This window comes from Leptopilina boulardi, unplaced genomic scaffold, assembly GCF_019393585.1.
Source record: "Leptopilina boulardi isolate dan_hultmark-lab unplaced genomic scaffold, ZJU_Lbou_2.1 LbouV2_273, whole genome shotgun sequence".
In the NCBI taxonomy this organism is placed as follows: domain Eukaryota; kingdom Metazoa; phylum Arthropoda; class Insecta; order Hymenoptera; family Figitidae; genus Leptopilina; species Leptopilina boulardi.
In genome coordinates, this window is record NW_026137833.1 from 3,806,724 (window position 1) to 3,825,835 (window position 19,112).

At 31.9% G+C, this 19,112-nt stretch overlaps 1 protein-coding gene across 2 annotated transcripts in view; it reads right to left on the reverse strand.

Moving 5' to 3' along the window:
* Positions 1-76: 76 nt before the first annotated feature.
* The window catches only part of LOC127281536 (pituitary homeobox x), a 51,249-nt gene continuing 32,213 nt past the window's right edge, over positions 77-19,112 (reverse strand). For both annotated transcript variants that reach the window (XM_051305261.1, XM_051305259.1), the window contains exon 4: positions 77-832. In XM_051305261.1, the coding sequence (XP_051161218.1) occupies positions 77-832 (756 nt within the window). The remainder of the gene's footprint in view (positions 833-19,112) is intronic.

Sequence of the window (19,112 nt, forward strand, 5' to 3'; positions counted from 1 at the left end):
TATTGCTATTCGTACTCAATGTATTAGCCGATGATGCAACCACTCGATGCTGGGGGCTGGTAGCCCCCACTTCTCCTCAAACTTGAGCTCTAGCCGTTGTGTTGGCGTGTTCGGGTACTGGTGAATGGGCATTTGTTGTACCACTAGTGAGAGCATATTGACAGGCACTCAAACCACCACCAGACGATGTTCTTGAACTCACTGGACTTATACTGCCAGTATTTGTGGTATTACTAACACCAGTGATGAAATTATTACAATAGCCACTGCTGTGCTCTTTTGCCTTACGTCGTAATGTTGCAATACTAGTTGTATAGGGTTCCGTGGGTGCTGTTGTTCTATGATGAGAATTATAAACTGGCGGTCCATAGGGATGTGATGCAGTAGGTGGTCCATAGGGACAGGTTGCTCCTGTTGCAGCGACGGGAGAACTGGCAACGCCTAAACTTGAACCCATTCCTGGAATTATTGATGTTGCCGCTTGTCCCACAGACATTGACATTCCACTAACGTGACCACCTGCCAATGATGTTGCGGTATTGAAACAATTCACTGGATTCACTTGATGATGATGATGATGTGACGCCGGTGGTACAACGGAACTTAATGTATTCACTGGCCAAGGGAAACTTTTTGTATTCAATGGCGATGGTACCTTGGGCCAATTATTGTAGGGACTATAGTTGTAAAGTGATTCGGGATCGGGAAATGATGGCGGTATGAAACTATTTAATGATCCAGTGCCAAGTGCTTGTCTAAATTCATGCTGCGCCGCTGAGCCCATTACACGTTCGCGTTTCCTGAATTTTGCTCTTCTATTCTTGAACCACACCTGTAACATAAAATAATTTTCTTCGATTAGGAGAGTTTTAGGGTGAAAATATATAAGAGTTAACGATAATTTAATCTACATCTTTGATTGGAAGTGGTTTGGTAAAAAAAAGGTAAGGTGTTTTAATTAATCTATTTGTTCTTCGATTCGGAGTGTTTTAGCTAAAACTATATAAGACATTATAATATAGGATTATGTAAATCTTCGATTCAGAGTATTTTCGACCAAACTATGTAAGGCTTTACAGGCGTTGTAGTTAATACAAATTTGCATCATTTAGGAGTGTTTTAGCTAAAACTATGTAAGGCGTTATGATAAGTAATCAAGATCTTCGATTCAGGGTAGTTTTAGACAAAACTATGTAAAGGTTTATAAGCATTGTAGTTAAACCAATTTTTCTTCGATTCGGAGAGTTTTGGCTAAAATTATATAAGGCATTATTAGAGGATAATCTAAATCATCCATTAGGAGTATTTTGGACGAAACTATGTAAGGCTTTACAGGCGTTGTAGTTAATTCAATTTTTCTTCGATTCGGAGTCTTTGGGCTAAAATTATATAAGGCATTATTAGAAGATAATCTAAATCATCTATTAGGAGTATTTTGGACGAAACTATGTAAGGCTTTACAGGCGTTGTAGTTAATTCAATTTTTCTTCGATTCGGAGTCTTTGGGCTAAAATTATATAAGGCATTATTAGAAGATAATCTAAATCATCTATTAGGAGTATTTTGGACGAAACTATGTAAGGCTTTACAGGCGTTGTAGTTAATTCAATTTTTCTTCCATTCGGAGTCTTTGGGCTAAAATTATATAAGGCATTACTAGAAGGTAATCTAAATCATCTATTAGGAGTATTTTGGACGAAACTATGTAAGGCTTTACAGGCATTGTAGTTAATTTAATTTTTCTTCGATTCGGAGTCTTTGGGCAAAAACTTTGCAAACTGTTATATGATAAGTTAATCAAAATCTTCAATTAGGACTGTTTTTCAACAAATTGGTAGGGCGTTATAGTTAATCTATTTGTTCTTTGATTCGGAGTGTTTTGGCTAAAACTATGGAAGGCGTTATGATATAGGATTATCTAAATCTTCGATTCAGAGTGTTTTCGACGAAACTATGTAAGGCTTTATATAGACGTTGTAGTTAATTCAATTTTTCTTCGATTCGGAGTTTTTGGGCTAAAACTATGTAACGTGTTATGATAAATTAATGTAAGTCTTTGATTAGAAGTGTTTTGGTAAAAATATGCAAGGCGTTGTAGTTAATCTATTTGTTCGTCAATTAGGAGTGATTCATCTAAAACTATATAAGACGTTAATCGAAATCTTCGATTCGGAGTGTTTTGGACGAAATTATTTTAGACTTCATAAGCGTTATAGTTATTCTAATTTTCCTTCGATTCGGAGTGTTTTTAGCTAAAACTATATAAAGCGTTAGACCAAGTTAATATAAATCTTCGATTGGGAGTGTTTTGGGAAAAAGGAAGACTAAAGTAATAAGGTACAAAGTTAATCTAGTTGTTCTTCGATTAGGAGTGTTTTTTTAAAAACTTTGTAAGGCGTTATAATAACCTGACCTAATTTTCCTTCGATTAGGAGTATTTTGGCTGAAAAATTGATAAAATAATTCTAATTAGAAATTTGTGAAGCAGAAGTAATAATAATTGTGATTCGTATAGATAGTTGTCTGTTCATAGTGCCCTCTTTCTTATGTCAGATTTATACGAATCGTCCTAGAAGTATTACTCATGTACGAGGCAAGGCAAAGCAAGGAGAGTTGGCGGAACACCGAGACAAATGGCAAGGAAGCCCCTCGAGCTAGCAGCTCCTATCCTGAAATATGACGGCGTTAATTCAAGGCAGCACTGGCGCTCGATACCAACTCTCTCTCTCTCTCTCTCTCTTGAGCACACGTATACAAGAAGGGTGGTTTCCAACTCCGTCAGCCGTTTCCTCCCTCCGGACAGCCCCGGGTTCACCCTTCAACCTCCAACTACCCGCCTCTTTACTCTCACATACAGAGGCTCTCTCCCTCTATATATATATATAGTCTCACCCCCCAACAATTATACGGGTGGTTGCGCTCAGATATACACGTCGCTCTCGCGTAACTATAAGACAAGGAAAGCGATGGTTTCCTCCGTTAAAGCTAGGTTGGGAAGAAACCATCGAAACCACGGCACACAGGAAGAATGGAAGCTAGAGGAAGAAAGGTGCATTGGGGGAGTTCTTGGCAAGATGGATGAACGTTACGAAAACGCTAAGAGGCGCGACGAGTCATTGAAAGTGGGGTAAAGGACCTAATGAAGAATAATGTCTTTAGGACCTTTATATATACTGATGATACTATATCTTTCTTCCTATTTGTTTTGTTTCTTGAAAAATTTTCATCACAAAATTTCAACATAATTTTTTGTATGCAACTGAAGAATTGCAGAGCATATAAAATCCGTTATATTGCACTTGCTTTATATATATAAAGGTGGGTTGTAAAAAAAAAGTTGATGTCACATCATTTAAAGCTTTACACTACAAACTTTCTCATGAACTACAAATGTAAAGGAGAAATTTTTTTTTTTCTCACAAGTTATGTTGATTGAGTACACCTATATAACGATTTACAATCCTTCGCGGTATACGACTTTGTAACTTGATTACCTACTTTGTTTTGCAAAGAGTGATTGTGTAACTAAAGCAACAACATCGAGGGGGGATATATGGATAAACACAAGGTTGTAAAATCTACAAAAGAAGAGGGACATGATGCAGAGAGAGGGAGATGCCGCCGCTCGAGAATCAATAAACTCCTCTGGTATGGTAGCAGAGAGGAGCTATATCTATATAGAGAGAGTAGGGGATTCGAGTCTCGCACACGCAAGACCGCACCCGTAAACTTTAACGACATCACAAAATCTCTACACCAGGAGACAAGTAATGGCGTTTCGTAGGTCATAAACTTGATGAATGAACTTTCAAAAAAAAAAAAAAAATTTTTGGATCAGCGTAATTTTTTCTTGTAATCTGAAGGAGTAATTTTTGATAATACTAATGCTAGAAATAAAAATATTAATTTTTTTATAACCGAGGAGTAGTGAATTTAATAGAAAATCTCTGCAGTGATAATTAACGAGAGCGTGAGGTGGATGCGATAAATCGAATTCCAATGTTTTCCGACTGCAGTATACAGAATTGGAGTGCCCAAACAATAGTCACGTCAAGGCGAGCAATAAAACCTCATCGAATCACGAACCCTCCCCCTGTTTCTGTTCGGTCACCGTGTAAGCCTCAACTAGGATGGCTCAATCTACGGAAGCTTATAGAACTGTAATGAGAGGGAGAGAGAGAGAGAGACCGCGATCGGGAGTCTCATCAATCACTCAGCCCTTTACTAACTTCCCCGTGTTATTGTCCTAGATCCTAGGAGCGCTATAGATTCCTGATCACAGTTGACCATCCCATCAATTTCCGTGTCAAACGCCGGACAATTGGATAACGATTAATTGACCAAGACGTCGCATCAAATGACATGTTTCTTGAAAACATTCGGGATCAATATACATTTTTGGGGTTTTTGTAAACTGGATTATCTATAAATACCGTGAATTATTATATGTTTTATTTGCGGCTCAGACGACTCATTAATTGCATATATATACATTTCCTGTAGTTCAACAAATGAATTATAAATACCAACAATTGTGTGATACCAACAATTCGATTTCTATAAGATCATAAGGACTTCTAAAATCCGCCGAACGTTCAAAAGATAATTATGGGACTTACATGCTTGTTGATTGAACTATCAAGGATCAGAATTAATTGAAGGAGAACTGGAATTTCAAGTTCTATTAAACACAAAACACGCAGCTTTTTATCTGCTAATGTCTTAAACGAACCTTACGAACCTATTAATGGAGAAACAATTTTAATAGGAAATCAATACACTTCTCTATTGTTGGAGTAATAGAAATAACTGTAGAAGACTATTTATTATTTTTCTTAATCATAGACCCTGAAACAATATAATCACTTCAAATAAACTTAGGAATTATATAGGATCAAAAAACGCAGTAGAACCAGGACTAGTCGCGATCTCCAAACATTAGACTTATTATCTTGAATATACTATATTGGTTTTATCGAAAGTGGAGTTCTAGCAACCCGCGAATAATTTAGAATCTCTAACTGAACCTGGCAGTTGCAACACATTTTAAGTAAATTCTTTACTTTAATTAAAAATTCTGAAAATTCCATAATGAATATCCAATAATTCGGTATACCAATCCGATTTCAGGTCGGTAAACCAGTACTGAATTTCAGTACAGATCCAAAATTATATAGTCTAATACCCCAAAAAAAAGAATACTGGTTGACCAGTACCGATCTAATGTTAGTTTAATGTTAGAAATCAGATACTGGACATGCAACAATAATCCAGTACCAATTCGATGTCGATTTCATGTTGGTACACCAGTATATCTGAAGTTCAGTATCAATTTCATGTCGATATAGAAAGCTCCCAATATGTCGATATTCGATACTGATGATTTCATTTTATTTGTCAATAAATCCAACAGTCAGAGACCAATTACAGGATTCCAAAATAAAGGATTAATTATACAATGGCGATAAGTATAGTTTACAATCACAGATTTATTATTGGTATCAAATTGATACCGTAAATCGGATATTTACATAAATCGGATCAACTTATGCAATGTTTTGATTCGATATAAAGTATCACATTGATGCAAATATTGGGATTATTTTTTAGAATCTATCCTGAAATTAGGATCATTTTTTCATTTTAATTCAGATTAAAATTTAAAACAAAAATAAAATTGTACCTCCCGAACGCAAAAATAAACCAATTAAATCAACTTCAATTAATCCAGATGATAATTTGAGTAAAATTTTAAATTAAAATTGCTGGTACAAATATATTAAAAATAAATTATTTTTGCGTATGTAACAAGTTCAAGGTTGTATAAAATATATATGTAAAAACGGTACCCATAACTCTAAGTGGAACTAAAAGCACCTGAACCTGATTGTAGAGCATATTGTATAATTAGCACCCGGAGCTAAAAACGAATGGGTTCCCCAATATATTAAAATTTGCAAAAATTTCTTATGGACATTTGTGAATATATCCTAAATAAGATAATTTACTTTGGGATCCCAAATAATATCACAGTATGTTATAATTTTGTTAAAACAAAGCAGCGCAAGTTCCACGGATTCAATTTTATATTGTTAATCATTAAAATGAACCAGGAAAGTTTAAATAAAATACAATTAAATTCCGTTTTAGAACGGAGGGAAAAGCAATCTGCATATTGCGGCAGAAGTACCAAATTTTTCCCCTAGGAATAATTATCAGAATTCCGCCGGAATTTCCATCAGGGAATCTTTTCCGCTTAATTCCCTTAATAATTTTCGTTGAATTTCCACCGTAAATGAAATTCTAAAATAATCTCCAGAATGCGGAGAAATCTTCCAATTTCGGCTAAAATTCTGATGAAATCTCCAAGGAGCCGTTTCTAACAGAATTCCTATAATTTCCCTTGCTTTTTTTTTTGGAAACAAATTATATTCCGACGGAAATTATATTGTCGCAATTCGGACAAATTCTCCAGGAATCTTTTCTATAAGTCAAAAATGTTCTGATAAGAAATATATACGTCTATCACTATAAATATAACAATTAGATTTCAATGTTTTTAAACATCTTTACTGTATATTCATGAATTAATTACCGATTTCGAATAAAATGAAAAAGTCTACAAACACCTGGGAAGATATAACTTTTAGCTCCCTCTATCTCTATCTATATAGTTAAATTTTCCACACGCATGGAATAATCTTTCCATTTTCTTTATTCTGTGAAAGAACTTTTTCGCACGTATTCCTATAGGGTTCTCTCTATATGGATATAGAGAGTGAATCGTATAAGCTATATATGTATAGATATATATAGTTTGAAATCAAAGCTATATATATGTATGGTGTGAGTTGAACAAGTTTTTCCGCGGTTCGGAATTCAGAATGTGAATTGAGCCTCCGTTTGAATGTTGAGAAGAGGAAAAGGTGGAGGAGAAGAAGGATGGGGAAAAGGAAAAGGAGACGCGGAGAATATGAGAGGGTTGGTTGTGATAGCATATATATATATATATATATATATATACAAGAGAGGGATCCGCAGAGGGTTCGAGAGGGGAAGGAAACGAGGTAGAGAGGAGGATAATATTGATCCCCTCGTAGCCCCGCCCCTCCTTTTCAGGCGACGCCATCATTATATTATCCACCATCCCTCGCAAACTGTGTTCGACGTGTGTGCGCGCACATATACACCTACGCGCGCGCTAGAAAACCTACGCGTTCTCAAATCTTCTTTTACTCTTTTTTTCCTAACCTTTCTCTCTTCCTCTCCTTCTTCTTTTAGCTGACAAAATCCCATTTTCTTTCTATATTTCTCCTCATTCCTCTCAATTCTCTTCTTATTTCATCGAAATTTTTTTTTTTTTTTTTTTGGGTGAAAGAGTATTTTGTGGTTGAAGCCCTTTTTCTCCCATAACAAAAAAAGCAAACTGAATTGTGTATATAGAGGTTTGTGTGTGTATGTGTTAGAAACAGCAACTCGTGGCACCACTTCATTAAAAATAAATTCCGTGAAGGAGCCCGCCGGATATCCCTGGATTTGATGCCACAAAATCCTGGAGTGGTGCCGGTGTGTGGCAGTATCCATAACTTTTCTAACCACCTCTTTCACCTTTTCCAGAACATCACCATCATCCGCATTCTTATTTCTGACTCATTTTACCGGATTTTCAAGTTAAACTGATAACAAACTGTTGTTTCATTTTCAAAAAAAAGGTATATATTATACGCATATTTCGTTGAGATTTTGTTTATTATTTGCGTAGAAATTTTTAAATTGAAATATATATTGTATAATTCACGCGCCTGAAATGATTCTTGGAATAATTTTTGATTAAATAAATTAAGATAAATGTAATGCTTAAAAAGAGCAGCACGAAAAAGAGTTTTTCCAATTCCTTTTCTTTAGGAAAATAATAACTGATAGACATTAAAATATCATCCTCAGAACAATCAAAATCATACACAACAGATTATTTTTCTATATATAGGGATGTTGTTCATTTATCCTAAAGTCGTCTAAAACCTTATTAACTTTCGGAAATTTGTTGTTCGTAAGATTTTTGTTCCTTTTGAAATGAATGATATTTCCAAAATTCAAGAATGACATCTTACAAATGCCGCAGTTAAATATGAGGACAAATTGAAAGAGTTGAGAGCTATAGTTGCGATTACGAATTCGAAGTTAAATTTTCAAAATCTTAAATAATATAATTCTTTTTTAAGAAATTTGGTCCGATTCTCTTGAAATTTTTGTTACTTGGAGATTTTTAGAAATATTGACAACCCATCTGAAGTCAGATTTTCAAAATTCAAAATGGCAGATCCAATATGGTGGTCAAAAATTCGAAAATTGATCAAGGTTAATAGAATTATTTACTGAGGGGGTTTTTTGGGGTCACTGATTGCGAATACAATGTCAGTTTTTCAAAATTCAAAATGCCGGATTCAATATGGCGGTCGAAAGTTTAAAAATCGAGCAAAGCTTATAAAACCGTCTACACGGGAATTTTTGGAGTTGCTGATTACGAATTCAATGTCAGTTTTTAAAAGTTCAAAATAACGGATCCAATATGGCCGCCTAATTTTAAACAATTAATCGAACTTGCTTAATAACTCGTTAATCAGAGGTTTTAGGAGTCGCTGATTACCACTTTGACATTATTTTTTCAAAATTCAAAATGTTGGATACAATATGGCGGAATTATTTTTTTAATTGAGAGATTTTTTATGAAACCTGGTATCCAGGGGTTTTCGAGGTCGCTGATTACGAATCTAAAGGCAGTTTTTAAAAATTCAAAATGGCGGATCCAACATGGCCGCCTAATTTTCAAAAATTGACCGAATTTTCTTGAAAACTCGTTACTCGGAGGTTTTCGGGGTCGCTGATTAGGAATTTAAAAGCAGTTTTTAAAAATTCAAAATGGCGGATCCAACATGGCCGCCTAATTTTCAAAAATTGACCGGATTTTCTTGAAAACTCGTTACTCGGGGGTTTTCGGGGTTGCTGATTACGAATCCGATGTTATTTTTAAAAAATTCAAAATGGCGGATCCAATATGGCGGACAAAGTTTTTAAAAATTGACGGAATTTCAAAAATTCTGGTATCCAGGGGTTTTCGACGTCGCTGATTACGAATCTAAAGTCAATTTTTAAAAATTCAAAATGGCGGATCCAACATGTCGGATAATATTTACAAAAATTTTCATTAAATTGCTTGAAATTTGTTACATGGGGGTTTTTTAGGTCGCTGATTACGAATCTAAGGTCCGTTTTTAAAAATTCCAATTGGCGGATCTAATATGGCTGCGTGATTTTCAAAAATTGATCCAATTTGCTTGAAATTTGTTCCTCAGGGGTTTTCGAGGTCACTGATTACGAATTAAAAGTCAGATTTTCAAAATTTAAAATGGCTGATCCAGAATGGAGGACTTTTTTACTCCATCAAATTCGATAGAAAATTGTTCCTGAGGGCTCTTTATTTACTAATTTTTTCGGTATGTAACGCCTAAAAATCTTAATCAGATGTTAAAAAGAGATAAAATTATATATTTATATATATATATATTTTTTTTTCTAATTATTTATATGCAGAATGAATTAAATTAAATGCATTGAGTTGAAATTTTCGATATCTGTATTAGAGACAAAAAATATGTCAGCAGCATATATAGTGTGTATATGTGTACATTGTACCTGCGTTTTCTCGTGCATATGAAAAGAAAAATCCCAAAGATATATATTCTTTGTTCGTCATGCATCAAAAGCAAGATGGTTCGATATACACACATATATATATATATATATATGTATATCGGTGTCCTTTCATGTTAACAGCTTGTACGTAAATAGCGCACTGTTAGCGATAATAGATAAAAAAATATAATCTTGATCAACCAGTTTAATCTGACGACCGCGCAAGTTGTTTTCCTGACAGAATTTTTGATGTTCGAATGAAATTCTCATATCTCAACTTTTTTTTTCCAATCGATCTTTATAATATATGATCGAATATCCGGAAAAGAATGCGGATGAAATTCCCCCCTTTGATGTATATATATTTATATGCACATCATAAATGCGGTTTTAACAAATAATTTCCTTGAAATTGTGTGACTATATAAAGATTTTCCTCGTATTTCATTATGTATTATATTATTTAAATTAATTTATTTTCTCAAATAAAAAATTGATAAAATTTTTGTTTGCTTAAATTATAATTATTTTATTTATATTCAATTAATTATTCAATTGATATTCAATTAACAATGAAATTATTTTGTAATTATTATATGCAAACAATGGAAATTTTTTTTTCATTTTCGGTTTTTGTCTCATTAAACATATGATTTTTTTGTAAATATAAAGTAAATGAGGAAATTTAGATAAGATTGTATAAATAGGTGTGTTTTTTTAATGAAACTTGTATTTTAATTAAACAAAAATTCATCAATTTCTTATTTTTAACATCATCCGTTGAATAACTTTTTGTTTTATTATATTATTCTTCACGAAACAATATTAAGGCAAAAACCATAATACTCAAATGAAATTTTATTAATTTCCTTCTTTTTCCATTTTATTGTTACACGAAAGCCACTACGGTCTCTCAGGGATGTTCTATATAAAAATTCACCTTCAAAATTATAGTATTGGAATTGCTATCAAATTCTTTTGTGTATACCCAATCGCGTTTATTTGTGTTTTTTATTTTCAAATAATAAAAATTTTGTTACTCAAGTCAATTTAAAAATAAAAGAAAAAAAAAACCCCTTTAAAAATTTAATCCAAAAAATATTAATTTATTTTCCAAAAAAAAATAAATAAATAAATAAAAACAAAAATAATATAAAATTTTATTTACGGTTGTGGTATTATTATTATTTACTGCGTTTATTTCCGTTATGAAAATAAGCTGACAAAAAGTTTATCTATCAAAACACAATTTTAAATCCCTTGGATTTTCTTGATTGAATAGTCATATCAATTAATGAAGGATTATTATTAAACATCAAAATCATTATATATATTTACATGTACGCGATACAATCAGTGTGCGCTTATTTTTAATGCACAAAATTCAAGTGCAGATGTACGATATATATATATAAATATAAAAGTAGACTTTGATAGATTGACGTATATACAATAAATTATATATATATATTTATAATTTATCAATGTAAAATCAATTTCCTCATTTTTATGAATCATACGTTAAAATGCGACAAACTGCAAGAAAATAAAAAAATTTTTGTCAGCTTGATAAAAGACTCCAAAAGTATAATGAAAAATGACATGAAAGAAGATAAGAGAATTTTTTTACACTCCTATTGTCTTAAAATTTATTGGACATAAATGCAATGATAACATTGCAATATTTTTTTATCTTTTCACAATGATTTTGTTTAAGAACTTTTTTTTCAATATGTGTAATTTCAATGTATATTTATACACACACAAACAAGTTTGGAAAATTACATAAATGCAAATAAGTCATTTTTTTTTTTGTTTATTTAGAACTTTTGATTGAATTAAACAAAAGTTTATTTGGTTCAATTAAATTCTTTTTTCATTCGAAAAATTTATTAAAATAAATATAACTAAACATTTATTTAGAAAAAATAAATATTTATATTAATTAAACAAATTTTTTATAAAAATAACCAAAAAATTTATATAAGAAAAAAATTTCTTTGACAAATTTTTCTTTGATACAAAGATAATTTATTTGTTTCAAACAAATTAACTTTGATTAAAAAAAAAGATTCTTAGATTTAAAGAAATTTTTTTATTTAATTCAAATAAATGTTTCTTTGACCCTCTATAATATCAATGTTAAAATTTCTTTGACTTAAGGTGCTTATATACCTCAAATTTCGATCAGATGAACATTATTTCTGGACCGTGAAAATGCGTGAAAAGTCATTTTCACGGCGGGTATTTTTGAATTGTTTTATACAAAAAATGTTTTCTTAAGAAATATAATATTAAATAATTGTTTTAATATGTAAGAACACTTTAAAATAGTGATAGAGAGATGATTTGATTAAAAAATTTAGCAAATTTTGCTTTAAAACGTTTTCTGCTACAAGAAAGTGTAAAATGACGATGTTTGTGAAATGGTTTGTACAGTGCTTCTTCCTTGTTAGTGTCTCTCAGAGTTTTGTTTATGTTATGTCGGTTCTTTTTAACTTGTAATAAATAATGAGTGCTGAAAATAAATCGGTAAGTTGAAATGTTTATCAAATAAATTTAAATTCAACTAATTGTTTCGAATAACTGAAAGAAACATGTACACATGTACACTGTACAAACCATTTCACAAACATCGTCATTTTACACTTTCTTGTAGCAGAAAACGTTTTAAAGAAAAATTTGCTAAATTTTTTAATCAAATCATCTCTTTATCACTATTTTAAAGTGTTCTTACATATTAAAACAATTATTTAATATTATATTTCTTAAAAAAACATTTTTTGTATAAAACAATTCAAAAATACCCGCCGTGAAAATGACTTTTCACGCATTTTCACGGTCCAGAAATAATGTTCATCTGATCGAAATTTGAGGTATATAAGCACCTTTAATGCACAAAATTCTTCCATTCAAAGAAAATTTTTTGAAACTTTTATATATATGTACTGTAAAAAGTTACATAGTAATTTTATGTCAGATGCTGGAAAAAAATGACCACACTTCCCACGTCGTTAAAAAAATAATTTCAGTGGAAAATTAGAAGGCAACATAACCTAAAAATTGTTTTTTATTTTATAAATTTTTCACTGTTTCTATATCTCTTTCAATTAAATAAGTGTATAGTTTTCTTATGTTAAATACGATTTTACAATACATAAATAAAACTCTAACACTAAATTTCTAGTAATATAAAAAAATTAATTAATTAAATTAATTAATACCTAATTACTAGCAATTTAGTGTTAGAGTTTTATTTATGTTTTGTAAAATGGCATTTAACATGAGAAAAGTACACTTATTTAACTGAAAGAGATAGAAACAGTGAAAAATTTATAAATTAAAAAACAACTTTTAAGTTATGTTACCTACTAATTTTCCAGTTTGTAAATTTACAAGTAAAGTTTTTTTAACAACGTGAGAAGAGTGCGGTCACTTTTTTCCAATGTCCGACGTAGTAAAATTACTCTGGAATTTTTTACAGTTAGAAACTTTTTACAAAGATAAAAAATCATCACTAAACATAACCTAAAATTTCTTTACCACAAGGTCCCTGTTCTCGTGGAGTGTCACATAAGTTAATTGAAAAAAAAGTTAATTGAAATAATTAAAGTTCTGTTTGTGTCAATTTTGAATGAGTTTTGTTTTTTCGAGGTTAGGTCATATCGAAATGATATTTATCAACTGTTAAGTTAATAATTAATTAATATATTCGTTTGTGTTAGTGGATAATAAAACAAAAATCCAAATATTTCTTTCTAATTGAGTCGCCGGAAAGTAAAATCACACATAAAATTCTGACGGCCATGTTAATTAAATGGGAGCCAGAATTTTATGTGTGGTTTTACTTTCCGACGACTCAATTATTAATTAAATGAAAATTGAGAAAGTGGTAAAAATTTATGACTATTATTTGTAAATAAATATGTGTTTAGCGAAAGAGATGCGCGCGCGTTGATGGTAAGGAGCCATGATGGCCGCCCAGGATAAATGTGGGGACTTCCCCTTGTTCTTATTCTCTAGTTCCTTCGCCCCGATCCACCTCCGTTGAGAGAAACAGAGAGAGAGAGAGAGAGAGAGAAAGAAAAATACTCGCACATACTTTTGCCATACTCATCGCTTTCTTTTCTTGCCATTTTCCATCTTATTTCTTTCCTTTCTTGTCCTCTCTCTCTTTCTCTCTGTTTTTTCATTTTTTTCCTCTCCTTTCTTTTCTTTCTTTATCTTTTCTATATATCCAGCGGCAGCGACGGAATCTCCATAAATCTCACTATACAACGTCTAGATGGATCAGCAAGAACTGCCAGGTCCAGTAAACGCTTCTGCGAGCGTGAATCGGTTCGCATTAGCGAGTCTCGGGTGCATATGATACATACGAAAAATAGAGAAAAGATCTTTTGAAGTGGATCTCAAGACGATTCATCACTTTGAATGCAAATAACTTTCACGCCAAGGGTTATAGTGTATATATATATATATTTTATAAAAAAAAAAAGAAATCATCTATAATCTCGATATTAATCTAATTTTTATATTATTCTAATCACGATTTCAGGTTTCAAAAAAATATGTAAAATTAAACTTTGGAGTGAATTGGATTGATTCAAAATTATTTGAAATAAAATTTTATAATTGAAAATAATTTAAAATTTAACTTCGGATTAATTTGGAATAAAATTTTAGGATACAAATTGATTAAAATTAAGCTTTGAAATGAAACGGATTAATTTGAATTGATTTGGAATGATCCGGAAAGAATTATACTTAAAAATTTCGATTCGGATAGATTCATATTAATTCGTAATGAAATTTCAGAATTTAAAAATTTTAAATTAAACTTTAAAACAAAACGAATTTATTCGGAATCAAATTATATAATTGTAAATAATAATTAATATTTAGCTTCGGATTCTTTTGGAATAAAATTTCAGGATTGAAAAGGATTAAATTTAGGCTTTGGTATTTTATAATTGAAATTGATTAAAATTTAGCTTCGGATTGATTCTTATTAATTCGGAATGAAATTTTGGAATTCAAAACGATTAAAATTAAGCTTTGAAAAGAAGCTAATTAATTTGGAATGATCCAGAGACAATTTTTTGTTGATCTATATACGTATAGAAATTTATATGTGGATAAAACTGATTGGCTTGGAAACGAATTTTTAAGTAATAATTTAATATCTGATGCCGCGTTACCGAATGAAGATTTTTTTAGGACATTTAAATTTCAATAATTATTATTATAGGAAATACCGAAATGCTGTATTTTATTTTAAAAAATCATCTATTTTCTTGAAATTGTCAATATATTTTGTATTATTTATATACTTTTCAAAATCATGATCCTCAATGAAAATTATATTAAAATCTGCACTAAATCTATATGAAAAGAAACGATATATCCGTAGCCTACGCGCGTATATACAAATTCCAAATATATAAACTACCAGAAAATTGTCATTTTCCCTATATCAAAATAGTCCCCTTCATTTTCCATCAATTTTCAAAATATTTTCGCAGAATTTAAAATCATCACCGCTATAAATCAAAAGTTATGTCACATATATATATATACTACTAAGAATACGAGTCAAATTAGTCAACATGTTATGATTATAAATTGGAGGATTTATTGGAAATATAAACTCTCAAGTTCTATATAGATATGCGCGCGACAATAAATCCCAACTAAATCTCTAAGGATTAGATCGCATTCTACAAATAACGAAATACTTCAAAAAAAAAAAATTCCGATTCTTAATTATATATATACTATCATCATTAGAATTATTTGATTTTATAATTTACAAATGATTATTCCTATATAATTATTTATATGCGTTATTTCGATGAAAATCGTATATAATTGATAATGACGTAGCAATCACCTGATTTGGCATAAACGGATATCGCGCGGGTGTAAACGAGGAACAAAATGTATATTAGAGCTCGCAGTTTAGGATACGACGTGAAATTGCGAAACGATACAAAACGGTGCTCACACATATGTACATCGAGAGAGAGAAAGAGAGGGAGATGCTGCAGAATTGCGAAAGAAGAGCGAGGTTTGCCGGAAGGGCGATAGTCGAGCAGTTTTATGGATTTTTTTTTATCGATGTGTGTGTGTGTGTGTGGGTGTATATGGTATAGCGATGCTGGCAGCCCATACTAGAGCAGTATAGCACCGGTACCACTGGGATTCGGATATTCAATGTTGGCGCACCTGTATGGATATTAAATTAACACCCGTAAGCCGCGAGTATTAACAACTTTGCAAAAGATTATACGAGATTATGAGCTCAAGCGAAACACGTGATTTTTAATGCCGCCTCTCCGCCCGCCGCTCTCGAGTCGTTTTCTTCGTAATTTATAAATAGTGCAATATAGATATATAAAAAAATTCAACAACTTCCTTTGGATGTTAGTTGAAAAATATTTCATGTTTTGATTGGAATTGTTTTTAGGAATATGCGGATATTCCTACGGATGATCAGATCTATACTGTTTTACTGATTTTGTATGAGATCTGTATTGTGACATCTTTCGTTAGACCCAAAGTGGAAATAAATTCTGATTAGAAAAATTATGTCCATCCGTACTGATTACATCAGAAATGATGAACACCAATACTTGTTAGACCCAAACTAGAAATAAATTCTGATTACATCTGAAATTATAAACATCCGAATGAGTACAGATGCATATCATTTTAGATGTAATCACAATTTATTTCTATATACTTAGGGTCTAATGAAAATCGGTGTTTATCATTCCTGACATAACCATTACGAATGGAAGTAATTTTAGATGTACTCAAAATTTATTTCTATTTTGGATATCCAATGAGAATCGGTTTTTATCATTTCTGATGTAACCATTACGAATGGAAGTAATTTCAGCCAAAATCATCAGTTTAGATGCAATCGTTAAAATTTATACACATTTATATTGATGCAGCATAGTTAAAAGTAATAAAACCTAGTAAAATCTGTATAGAAAATAAATCCGAACATATAAACACTATAAGTAAATAAACGTGAACTATGAAAATTGTATCAGAAACAAATTACCAAAGGTACAATCTGCAAACCACTCAGTAAATTTTATTCGAATCTTTACAATAAATTCCAAAATTTTGAATTTTAAACCAAACTGATTCTTCTAAAATGCAATACGAAAGTACATCCTCGCAATGTTGGACATAAAGCTCACACCATTAAAATTATGCATTATATATTCCCCCTATGAGTATACTCCTCCGATGTGTATATAATGCTATTCTCTCAAGTACCTAACATGGAAGGAATGTCATAATATTCCAAACGGGAAAGGATAACCAGAGTTTGAATTGCAGATTTATGTGTAAAGAATGGTTTTGAAATTCTAAGTTTAAGCCATGATATAGGATGGATGAGAACGTACGAACCGACTGTAGTGCGCACTAAGCGAACTAAGCCGCTAACGGTGTGACGTAGAGTTAGTGGAGCATCGGCAAATGCAAATCGGCGACCATGGATATACGCAGAGAGATATATAATATACGCGTTGCGACGGTATACTCTACTCTGTGCAGCAGCAGCAGCAGCAAGCATTGCAACCAGTAATAATTGATATATACCGATGGCATTGCCCGTTGACAGCCGCTAACCCGGCGAATACGGATGACACCAGTAATCCTCAACTCTCATACCGGTTCATACCTATATAGATATATTCCACCCCAAACCTCCAATTTTCAAACCCTTCCAACGTCGCTCGATAGTTGCTAGCACCACTAATACTCCTATAGGTATTAACACTAAATGCAACAATTCACAATGTTTAATTATTCTTTACAATATTAGGATTTTAGTTTCCTTATTACTATACCTTATTTTTCTCGTCAATTTCTATTTGGTTTCTAAATAACCATTCCCTGTAAGATGGAATGGTTTTTTGGAATTGGATGATTTTAGCGGAAAAGTGAAATAAAGATTTTTAGGAAGGTATTTAACAGGTATAATAATAATAATGTAAACTAGAGAATAGTGCTGTGTGTGTATGTGGTGCAACCAAACTAATCCGTCGATGGATTTATGGTCTTAATCACCGGCGGATTATCTCGGACAGCCCGCGCTCTGCTATACCACGAACCGAAACATACGCCTGCCTCTTTGCAGATAACTATACTGCAACACCAGAGGATTTCTCCCCTATGACATTATATGTGATTCGTTGACTTTTGTCCATTCTCGTATTATAGTCAGATTCCACAATGTCATCCCTGTATTTTCATAATATATGTATTGTCATTTAGAATATATAATATTCCATTTTCATCCCCTAAAAGTTATTACTGTTTCAGAATTTAAATTACTGGAAACTAAACAGTAATTTAAGAACACTTTTTTATATTATTTTATAAATGAAAAAACATGATTGAAACGTACATATAGGGTTCAACTCGGGTTTGGTGCTAGCCTGAAGGTTCAAGATTGATGTCTCCGAATGCCAATTGGGATCATATATCCAATTTTAAACCAGTGTGTTTGATGATTAAGGCTAATTTCGGTCTGGGTGTTCAATCTATAAGCCTCAATGGTCATTCTTGGTATTGGGAATGGAATTATCTTTTTTTTTGATTTAGAAAACAAAATTGTGAGGTAATCCAAGTCTATGGCGACAAACCTAATAGTTCTGTAAGCTATGACGAGGTTTTAAATTGAAACGGATTTTTGGCTATACCTAGTACATAAAAAAAGGAATTTTTGTATAGAGAGTTTTGCGAATGAGGAACGTTCTACTGTCAGTGTAGAGTTTGCGAATACGAGTAACACCACCAGCAGCAGGAGCAGGATCTGCAGCATTTTGGTACATGGCGTATAGTGCCATGGCGGAAACAACGTGGTACTATATGTGTGGTTCAAATAAATCCACAGGGCTTACCGTCGCAAAGCCTCCCTTGCGGACTACCCAAGCTCACACAAATATATATGTGTGTGTTCGCTCGCGAGAGAGAAAGAGAGAGACTTTCTTTATACGCGATTCCATTACATATACATATAGCGACGGCGGCAGTTTGCTATGGACAGTTCTCGAAATATTCACATCAAGTTAAGGAGTCAAAAAGATCACCAAAAAAGTGAGATTTATATTTCCGCGCAACTAACCAAAGAAAAAGGTTTTGTGTTTTCTTATATATTAAACCAAATTTTGGCACCGTTCTATCATTACTAAGATTATCATTCTATTCCAATAACTAGAGTTCTGGTTAGGGCATTTTAACCTTATGATTCTGGTTAGATTAACCCTAGTTAACCAAACAAAAAAACCTAACCAAAATTTTATTCTCTTTGTAATAAAAATATATGGTAAATCTAATTAACTCAATTATATAACTATAAAAGGTATTAAAACTTTAGGCTAATGGTGTTAATG